Consider the following 10,983-nt stretch of genomic DNA (forward strand, 5'->3'; position numbering starts at 1 on the left):
GCGGCAGCACAAGTAGAGCTGGCAAAGCTCTGCACGGACAAGTCGGTCTGTGAAAAATGCACTGCGGCGGAGTTCTCCGCACTGTTCAAAGGTCCAGTGGACCGTTCCGGGTATGGGGACCTGGAACTACGCGACAAGTACCTGAGCGGCATCCCCTCCCGCGTGTATCGCAAGATCGAGCTTGAGACCTTCACCACGTGGAAAGACGCTGAGAAGCATGCCACTAAGGTTGAGCAGATCCTCGACATCAGTCGGGCCCGCCGGCCCAAACTGAACAACTTCTTCTCAGCCCGGGGTCGAGGACGTGGTGGGGCACGTGGTGGTGCACCCTCGACACACGCAGCTTTGGCCAGCATCAATGCGGCCGTCGGAAAAGGGAACTTTCCCGGCACCTGCTTCGGCTGTGGGAAGCAAGGGTACTGACGCTTCGAGTGCCCCAACTGTAAGGACAAGCCTTACACAAAATGCGCCGACACGCGGGCTACGGTTGCCTCGGGATCCACCCAGGCTGCAACAAGTGCCCCCGTCACGACATCACCCTCGGCAAGTATAAGTGCCACTTCAGTGAAATCTGAGCAATCGGAGCTGGCGGACTTAATGGCACAGGTGAAGTTGATGCACGAGGAGCTCGAACACTATCGGGCGATGAAGGAGGAGGGTTTTTGATCCGGTCCGCGCTTCGTGCCGCACGCGTCGGGCCGCATATATCCTGTAACAAGTACGATGTATTGTCGACTGCAATGGTGTATGAGTTGGACCAGGGGTCCCAGCATTTTCACATCCCAGTTCGACTTCAAGGGAAAGATGGCACAAGGACATAATCACTATGGTGGACAGCGGAGCCACCACGAAGTTTATCAACAAGCGATTCATTGAAGAGAATAAGGTGCAGATGCAGAAGTTGAAGGAACCAATTCCGCTGTACAATATCGACGGCACCCTTAACAAAGATGGAAGCATCTCAGAAGTAGCTGTGCTACAGATGCAGATAGGAGAACACGTCGAGAAGACGGTGTTCATGGTCACGGACATCGGTCCAGAAAATGTGATTGTTGGGTTGGATTGGCTGCATGAGCACAACCCCGAAATTGATTGGGAAAAAGGCTCCCTCAAATTGTTGTGATGCCCTGAAATGTGCAGTGCCAGGAGGACTGGCCGGATGGAGCAAGCAGCGACTGCGTGTGATACGGGGGTTAGGCCCACGGCACGCAGGCATTTGCCAAAGTCCAAACGGTTGGTTATAGGTGCTTGCAGGAGTAAGGTACTCCCGGACTTCGAACCCGAAGAAGATCCGGCGGAAGTAGAGTGGGATGAGGCCGACTTGATCGAAGCCTGGGAGCAAGGTATCACGCTTCCCGGCGCCCCTCAGCTGTTCATCGCGGCTGGACATACGTACTCCCAGCTGTTCGCTGAGGAGGAGATCAAGAAGAAGGTCGTTAAGACTGCCGAGAAGTCGGTGCCCAAGCAGTACCACGAGGTTCTGAAAGTCTTCTCAAAGGAAGCTTCGGAATGGCTACCTGAAAGGAAGCTGTACGATCATGCGATTGAACTTGTGCCCGGCTATTCCACGTTCCATTCGAAGGTATACCCACTGTCGAACAACGAGCAGGAGGAACTAGACAAGTTTCTAAAGGAGCAACTGGCAAAGGGCTACATACGGGAATCGAAATTGCCCATCTCGTCCCCCTTCTTCTTCATCAAAAAGAAGGAAGGGACACTTCGGCCTGTACAGGATTATTGCCGGTTGAATGCGATCACAGTAAAAAATCGCTACCCCTTGCCGCTGATCGCCGAGATGGTAGATAAACTCCGTGGCGCTACGCTCTTTACGAAGTTCGATGTCCGATGGGGGTACAACAACATCCGGATCAAAGCCAGTGACAAGTGGAAAGCGGCTTTTGTGACTAACCGGGGGCTGTATGAACCCCTGGTGATGTTCTTTGGCCTCACCAACTCCCCCACCACTTTCCAGGCATTGATGAACGAGATCTTCCATGACCTCATCATCGGCGGAAAGATCCTCGTGTACCTGGACGATATACTCATCTTCTCCACCAACAAGGAGGAACATGAGAGGGTCACACATGAGGTTCTGCGCCGCCTTCAGGATAATGATCTATTCCTGAAGCCTGAGAAATGCGAGTGGGACGTCTCCAAGGTCGACTACGTCGGCTATGTGTTCGGTGGCGATGAGGTGGCGATGGATCCCGCGAAGCTGAAAGGAATTAATGAGTGGCTGGTACCCCGGAACAAAAAAGACATTCAGAAGTTCCGGGGGTTCTCCAACTTTTACCGCCGCTTCATTAAGGACTTCGCTAAGATCTCACAACCACTCGACCGACTCACAGGGAATGACCCATGGCATTGGGGCGAAGAGGAGCAGCACGCCTTTGATGAACTCAAACGGCTTTTTACGACGACTCCAGTCTTGGCCTTGTACGACCCTAACTGGGAGACGCGAATTGAAGTCGATGCCTCAGGGTATGCCACGGGCGGCGTACTGATGCAGAAGCAGGACGATGGCAAATGGCATCCTATCACCTTCCGGTCTCACGCTATGGGCCCTGCCCAGCGTAACTACGAGATCTACGATAAGGAAATGCTTGCAATCATCGAAGCACTGGATGATTGGCGCCATTATCTCGAGGGACTACCCAATCAGTTCGAGATCGTCACCGATTACAAGAACCTCGAGTACTGGCGCACGTCCCAGCACCTTACGTGTTGCCAAGCACGCTGGTCACTGTTCCTAGCCCACTTTGACTTCCGCATCACGCACAAAGCCGGGACGTCGAATGGAAAGGCTGATGCCCTGTCACGTCGATCAGACCATTAGATCAGCGATGAGGATGATAACACCAATCAGGTGGTACTCAAGCCAGAGCGCTTCCGCATCGCCTCTGCCCGGCGCGGCCATGCCTCGGTGACGGCCGATCAGTCACTCCTGAAACGCATCAGGGAATGTTCAGAGAAGGATCGCGTAGTGGCTGAAGCACTTGAAAAGGTGCAGGACCTCGGGCCACCCCGGCTGCAAGGGGGTTTTGAGGAGTGGAATGCCGAACAAGGGCTCCTGCTGTTCCGCGGGTGTGTGTATGTCCCAAAGAACGCGGAGCTCCGGCGGGATATAGTCAAGATCCACCACGACTCGCCGATTGCCGGACATGGCGGTCGTGCCAAAACCCTGGAGCTCGTGTTGCGGAATTACTGGTTGCCTGGGATGTCTAAATTTGTCAATGAGTACGTAAGCACCTGCGACGTGTGCAACCGTACCAAGACATTCCCAGCCAAGCTATAGGGTCCGCTGAAGCCAAATGAGATCCCCGAGCGCGCGTGGCAGATCATCACGACCGATATGATCGTCGGCTTGCCAAAGTCTGATGGATTCGATTCAATCCTGGTCACCGCCAACCGCTTTACCAAGCAGGTCCACTTCTCGGCCTGTCATGAGACCCTGACGGCAGAAGGTGTGGCAAATCTGTACATCCGCGATGTGTTCAAGCATCATGGGGCCCCGGCCAAGGTCATATCAGACCGAGGTCCCCAGTTCGCTTCGAAGTATCTCCATGCGGTGTACAAGGGTCTGGGAATCGAGCTGGCGCTGTCCACAGTGTTCCACCCTCAGACGGACGGCCAGACTGAGCACTGGAACCAGGAAATTGAGCAGTACCTGCGTGCTTTTATAAGCCACAGGCAGGATGATTGGGTGAAGCAGTTGCCGCTCGCAAAATTCGCACTGAACAACCGAGTTCACTCTGCGACCGGGCACTCCCCTTTCTTCCTGCATCAGGGGTACCATCCTGAGATCCAGGTTCGGATCAATCCGATGTCCGCAATGCCCGCTGCCGCTGATCGGCTTAAGATCCTAAAGGAGATTTGCGATGACACGCGCTCTGCGCTCGAGCTGTCAGCCGAGCGCATGAAAGTGTACTATAATAAGCACGTGCAGGAGGCACCGGTCTTTGCGCCGGGGGACAAGGTCTGGCTTGATGCCCGGAACCTTAAGCTGAAACAGCTGAGCAAGAAGCTCAGTCCCAAGCGCCTTGGACCTTATGCCGTGCGACAAAAGCTCGGAGACTTGGATTACGAATTAGTCCTGCCGAAATCAGTGCCGGTGCACCTGGTGTTCCATGTCTCCTTGCTGAGCAAGTACACGCGTAGCGATATCCCGGGCCGGGAGCCGGAGGAGCCGCCTGCGATCGAGGTTGAGGGCGATGAGGAGTATGAGGTTGAGCAGATCAAAGATTTGCGGATCTTCCGGCGTCAGCTGCAGTACCTCGTCAAGTGGAAGGGTTATGACGACTCGCATACGTCATGGGAACTGGCGCGCAACGTCACCAATGCGCCGGCCCTCATAGCCAACTTCCAGCAGAAGAATCCAAAAACCCCTCATCGCCTCAACGCTGCTACATTTGGTGGTCTCAACTTTCAGCCAATGCCTTCGCCGCTGACTGAAGCACGCTGCCGCTCTGGGTGGGAGATGGGCAAGGGCGCCTCGCATGAGGTCATGCACCGTTGAGGGGGGGGTAATGTCACGAGTTGGTATGGCGCCTAGCCGTTTTTTAATTTTTTCCTTTTTGCGGGCTTGAACCTGCAACCTCTGTACTACTTGCCTGATACGGACACATCATGAGGCGGCAGTGCGCGGCACAGCTCGGGCTCCGCTAACACAGCCTCTCTGACTCACCGGCCCCTGGGGCTGCGTCAGCATGCTGTGCATGGACCAGCTGCGCACGAACCAGTGCACACAGCCTGCCCTTATCTACCCCTGTATATAAGCCGGCCTCTGCTGCCCTAGGGACCTCAGTTTCAACCTCTTGTCCCTAGGTCAGTAAGCCCTCCTTTGTACCTTTCCTTACTTCACTAACTAATATATTATCTTGTTCCTAGCCTTAGGTTTGAGCTTTGCTCACCATCGCTTCGGTGAGAATTAGTTGGACGCCCCCAGTTCTAGGTTTTCCTCAGTCGCTTGACCCCAAGTCGCGACAGCACAGGTTGAAGTGTCCCTTCCTTCTTTTTGATGAAGAAGAAAGGGGACGAGATGGGCAATTTCGATTCCCGTATGTAGCCCTTTGCCAGTTGCTCCTTTAGGAACTTGTCTAGTTCCTCCTGCTCGTTGTTTGACAGTGGGTATACCTTCGAATGGAACGTGGAATAGCCGGGCACAAGTTCAATCGCGTGATCGTACAGCTTCCTTTCAGGTAGCCATTCCGAAGCTTCCTTTGAGAAGACTTTCAGAACCTCGTGGTACTGCTTGGGCACCGACTCCTCGGCAGTCTTAACGACCTTCTTCTTGATCTCCTCCTCAGCGAACAGCTAGGAGTACGTATGTCCAGCCGCAATGAACAGCTGAGGGGCGCCGGGAAGCGTGATACCTTGCTCCCAGGTCTCGATCAAGTCAACTTCATCCCACTTGACCTCTACCAGATCTTCTTTGGGTTCAAAGTCCGGGAGCACCTTGCTCCGGCAGGTGCCTATGACCGACCGTTTGGACTTTGGTGAACGCCTGCGCACCGTGGGCCTGACCCCCGTATCATGCGCAACCGTCGCTTGCTCCATTCGGCCAGTCTTCCTGGCACTGCATATTTCTGGGCATCACAACAATTTGAGGGAGCCTGACTCCCAATCGATTTCAGGGTTGTGCTCGTGTAGCCAATCCAACCCAATGATCACATCCTCTGGACCTATGTCCGTGACCATAAACACTGTCTTTTCGACATGATCTCCTATCTGCATCTGAAGTACAGCTACTTCCAAGATGCTACCGTCTTTATTGAGCGTCCCATCGATATTGTAGAGCAGAATTGGCTCTTTTAACTTCCGCATTCGTACTCGATTCTCCATGATGAAACACTTGTTGATGAACTTTGTAGTGGCTCCGCTGTCCACCATTGCAACTATATCTTTGTGCCGTCTTTCTCCTTTGAGGTGCACTGGGATGTGGAAATGCTGGGACCCGTGGTCCAACTCGTAAACATTCGCGGTTGCCAATACATTGTACAAATTGTTATTACGAGGTCCGACGCGTGCGGCACGAAGCGCGGACCGGATTAAAAAGACTCCTCCTTCATCGCCCAATAGTGCTCAAGCTCCTCGCGCATTGACTTCATCTGTGCTATCAAGTCCGCCAGCTCGGAACTTTCCAATTTCGCTGAAGCAGCGCTTGTACTCGCCGAGGATGAAGCGATGGGGGCGCTTGTCGCCACCTGGGTGGAACCCGAGGCAACCGTAGCCCGCGTGTCGGCGCGTTTTGTGTAAGGCTTGTCCTTACAGTTGGGGCACTCAAAACGTTGGTACCCTTGCTTCCCGCAGCCAAAACAACTGCCGGGGAAGTCCCCTTTTCCGACGGCCGCGTTGAGGCTGGCCGAAGCTCCGTGTGACGAGGGTGCACCACCACGTGCCCCACCGCGTCCTCGACCCCAGGCCGAGAAGAAGTTGTTCAGCTCAGGCCAACGGGCCCGGCTAACGTCAAGGATCTGCTCAACCGCGGTGGCGCGCGTGTCGGCTTCTCACCATGTGGCGAACGTCTCGAGCTCAATCTTTCGGTAGACCTGGGAGGCGATGCCGCCCAGGTATTTGTTGCGGAGCTCCAGGTTACCATACCCAGAGCGGTCTGCCGGACCCTTGAACAGCGCCAAGAATTCGGCAGCGGTGCGCTTCTCGCGCATGGTTTTATCTGCGCAGAGCTTGGTGAGCTCCACTTGTGCGGTGGCGGCGTCGTCAAGATTGCCGAAGCGGGCCTTGAATGCTTTAAGGAAGGCTGCTTCGTCAGCAAAGGGGTCATCGCTCCCTGGATCCCGATTTGGACGGAGGCAAGCTGGGAGAAGATGGGGGTAGCCCAAGCTCGTGCATCTCCATCAAGAAGACTGAGGGCAACCTGGATTTTCAGCTCGAGGAAAGAGAGGGCCGTGTTGATTGTCCAGTAGATGAGCAACTGCGAGATGAAGCAGTTGCATTCGACCACCGACTTCCCGTCATATCGGAGCAGGAGGATGTAAGGATTTACATGCATGCGCCGGTCTCACATCATAACCTCTACACCAAAAGGGTGCAATGTCAAGCTTGGCTTGACATCTGACTGGAGGTATATATGCTGATCATATGCGAACTCATGACAGAGGAGGAGCTTCAGCGTCTCCTTATTAGGGACAGCAGCGGGAGAGGACATTATCGGCGACGAGGGGGACGAAGGACTGCCCGCAGATGGAGGCAACTGTTGTGACTGTCCACCGGGCGGACTTCGTGAGGAACGAGTGCTTGAGCGGCCTCGCAGCGGCGACGGCGGTGAAGACGATTGAGGAAACCCGGAAGCGGGGTGACGTAGGATAGAGACTGAAGTCGAGGTGGTGACCACTGACAATGAGCCGCCCCAAGAATGCGGTGGAGTGTCGCGGGGCCCGGTCTTGGGAGGTCTTTCCAACTGTGGCCCCAAGGAGAGCTGGGGGATCGCTTGAGGGGTCGCTGTAGGCTGTGCGACTGCCTCAGTTCCTTGAGGGAGATGGGGATCTCCTCACACTTGACTTGTACTGGTGACAGGTTGGGAGATGCGGGTGCCTGGGGAGGCGGGTCGAGACGGGGCAAGAGTGACATGGCAAGATGTGGATCTCGAGGTGCCAGTGTACCAGAGTGCAGGGCCACTGGGGTGCTGGACTCATTGGATTGGTACGTAGCACCCTTCATCGGCAGTGATGGACCGTGGAGTGCGATTAGGGCACGGTTGCCGATTACAGATGAAGAAAGGAGCTCTGTCTCCGCTGCTGTTTGGGTCGTCACGAGAGACGTCGACCTGCTCCTGGGTGTTGAAGGCGTGCTCAAGTCGAGAGCAGTCGAAGAATTCGTCAGCCACGGTGATGGGGGAAGGAAGGGGAGGTGCGCGTGCTACGAAAGGCCATGCTAGCTAGCTTACACCTACGGCGCCCGAGAAGACACTAAGGTTTGCAGTTCACGTGGGGCCCAGTACTGCTTTTGGCTAGTATGCAGCAGGAACCTAAGCCACACGTCCGTGAGGACAAGTATCGCCCACTGAAGTGCAGATACCGAAAAGTTTGTTCCTTAAGTGGTGGTGATGTATCGTAGGCTATCTAAGCATTGTAGGGTATAGTAGGGGTGCGCACCACCCGACCTAATGGGAGAGGAAAGGTGAGTGTTTTGTTTTGGAATGCCAGCAGCGTTGGGGAGTTTCGACTTAATGTCGCGACTTAGGGTCGAGCGACAGGGGAAAACCAAAAGCTGGGGGCATTCGACTTATCTCACCGAAGCGATGGTGAGCTAGGCTCAAACCTAAGGCTAGGGACAAGTAATATATTAGTTAGTTAAGTAAGAAAGGGAATACAAATGAGGGCTTACTGACCTAGGGACAAGAGGTCGAAACTGAGGTCCCTAGGGCAGCAGAGGCCGGCTTATATACAGGGGTAGATAAGGGCAGGCTGTGCGCGTTGGTCCGTGCACAGCTGGTCCGTGCACAGCATGCCGACGTGGCCCCGGGGGCCGGTGAGTCAGGGCGGCTGTGTCAGCGGAGCCCGAGCTGTGCCGTGCGCTGCCGCCCCATCTAATCTTATCATACAGTAGATAACGACGTGTCCGTATCAGGCAAGTAGTACAGAGGTCGCGGGTTCGAGCCCGCGGAAAGGAAAAAATTAAAAAACGGCTAGATGCCATGCCAACTCGTGACATTACCCCCCCCTCAACGGCGCATGACCTCATGCGAGGCACCCTTGCCCATCTCCCACCCAGAGCGGCAGCGTGCTTCAGTCAGCGGCGAAGGCATTGGCTGGAAGTTGAGACCACCAAATGTAGCAGCATTGAGTCGACGCGGGGCGTTTGGATTCTTCTGGTGGAAATCGGCTATGAGGGCCGGCGCATTGGCAACATTGCGTGCCGGTTCCCATGACGTATGCGAGTCGTCATAACCCTTCCACTTGACAAGGTACTGCAGCTGACGCCGGAAGATCCTCGAATTCTTGATCCGCTCAACCTCGTACTCCTCGTCGCCCTCAACCTCGATCGCAGGCGGCTCCTCCGGTTCCCGGCCCGGGATATCGCTACACATGTACTTGCTCAGCAAGGAGACATGGAATACCGGGTGCACCGGCACCGACTTCGGCAGGACTAATTCATAATCCAAGTCTCCGAGCTTTCGCCGCACGGCATATGGTCCAAGGCGCTTGGGACTGAACTTCCTGCTTGGCTGTTTCAGCTTAAGGTTCCGGGCATCAAGCCAGACCTTGTCCCCCGGTGCAAAGACCGGTGCCTCCTGCACGTGCTTATCGTAGTATACCTTCATACGCTCGGCCGACAGCTCGAGCGCAGAGCGCGTATCGTCGCGAATCTCCTTCAGAATCTTGAGCTGATCAGCAGCCGCAGGCATCGCAGACATTGGATTGATCCGCACTTGGATCTCAGGATTGTACCCTTGATGCAGGAAGAAAGGGGAGTGCCCGGTCGCAGAGTGAACTCGGTTGTTCAATGCGAATTCCGCGAGCGGTAACTGCTTTGCCCAATCATCCTGCCTGTGGCTTGTGAAAGCACGCAGGTACTGCTCGATCTCCTGATTCCAGCGCTCAGTCTGGCCGTCCGTCTGAGGGTGGAACACTGTGGACAGCGCCAGCTCGATTCCCAGACCCTTGTACACCGCATGGAGATACTTCGAAGCGAACTGGGGACCTCGGTCTGATATGACCTTGGCCGGGGCCCCATGATGCTTGAACACATCGCGTATGTACAGGTCTGCCGCACCTTCTGCCGTCAGGGTCTCATGACAGGCCGAGAAGTGGACCTGCTTGGTAAAGCGGTCGGCGGTAACCAGGATCGAGTCGAATCCATCAGACTTCGGCAGGCCGACGATCATATCGGTCGTGATGATCTGCCACGGGTGCTCGGGGATCTCGTTCGGCTTCAGCGGGCCCTGGGGCTTGGCTGGGAATGTCTTGGTACGGTTGCACACGTCGCAGGTGCTTACGTACTCATTGACAAACTTGGACATCCCAGGCCACCAGTAGTTCCGCGACACGAGCTCCAGGGTTTTGGCACGACCGCCATGACCGGCGATCGGCGAGTCGTGGTGGATTTTGACAATATCCCGCCGGAGCTCCGCATTCTTTGGGACGTACACGCACCCGCGGAACAGCAGGAGCCCTTGTTCGGCATTCCACTCCTCAAAACCCCTTTGCAGCCGGGGCAGCCCGAGGTCCTGCACCTTTTCAAGTGCCTCGGCCACCTCCCGATCCTTCTCCGAACATTCCCTGATGCGCTTCAGAAGCGACTGATCGGCCGTCACCGAGGCGTGACCGCGCCTAGCGGAGGCGATGCGGAAGCGCTCTGGTTTGAGAACCACCTGATTGGTGTTATCGTTGATAGGCACCGAGCCCCGCTGGGCCCCGATACACCTCTTTTCGGCACTCGCATCCCGCCCGGCACTTCGACCCAGTCTCCCAACAGGTCGATTTCGCCTTCGACGCTCTTCGACACCTTCGACGGTGCGCGACGCTTACTCGAAGCTCGGCACGGTCTTCCCGATGCCTCGTGCGTAGATCTCGGAACATCTTCCGCATTCGGCGAACAATAGGGCCACTTGACGCCGCTCGGCCAAGCGCGCGCTTTGCTCCAAGCCACACCGAAGTAGCCGGTCTTTCCCGATTAGGTATCGAACCTCGCGGCATGCCTTCATGACGGCTACCGGTCCGAAGTGGCCATATGTTGCCCTTCATCTCCGCATTCAGCATGACGTCACTCTACTGATGGACTTGGTATGTGCCCCTCGGTGAGGCAGCTTCTTGAGGAACAATGCAAAGCCCCTTGTACTCGTATGCCACTCTCGAATAGTCGTAGCATCCTGTGTAGTATAAAATCTGTCGTAGTTCTCCCCAAAAATACAAGATCCGTTCCCCCCCTCGAGTTCAGAGCTCATAAGTCGAGTTCGCCCTGCGTCTACGTCCTCAACTGCGTCACTTCGTTCCTCACTGCGTAACCTCGAAACCTCGTCCACTG

General features: G+C 55.5%; 1 protein-coding gene across 1 annotated transcript; it reads right to left on the minus strand.

The window, feature by feature from the left end:
* Window positions 1-6,047: 6,047 nt before the first annotated feature.
* POSPLADRAFT_1057292 (hypothetical protein) lies at window positions 6,048-7,587 on the minus strand (the record flags this gene model as incomplete). The annotated part of the gene is made up of 5 exons (XM_024480898.1): window positions 6,048-6,459; window positions 6,511-6,737; window positions 6,806-6,964; window positions 7,031-7,473; window positions 7,512-7,587. The coding sequence occupies 5 exons, from the start codon at window positions 7,585-7,587 to the stop codon at window positions 6,048-6,050; spliced, it is 1,317 nt and encodes a 438-aa protein (XP_024338311.1).
* Window positions 7,588-10,983: the final 3,396 nt, after the last annotated feature.

This window comes from Postia placenta (assembly GCF_002117355.1).
Source record: "Postia placenta MAD-698-R-SB12 unplaced genomic scaffold POSPLAscaffold_8, whole genome shotgun sequence".
Classification (NCBI taxonomy): Eukaryota; Fungi; Basidiomycota; class Agaricomycetes; order Polyporales; family Adustoporiaceae; genus Rhodonia; species Rhodonia placenta.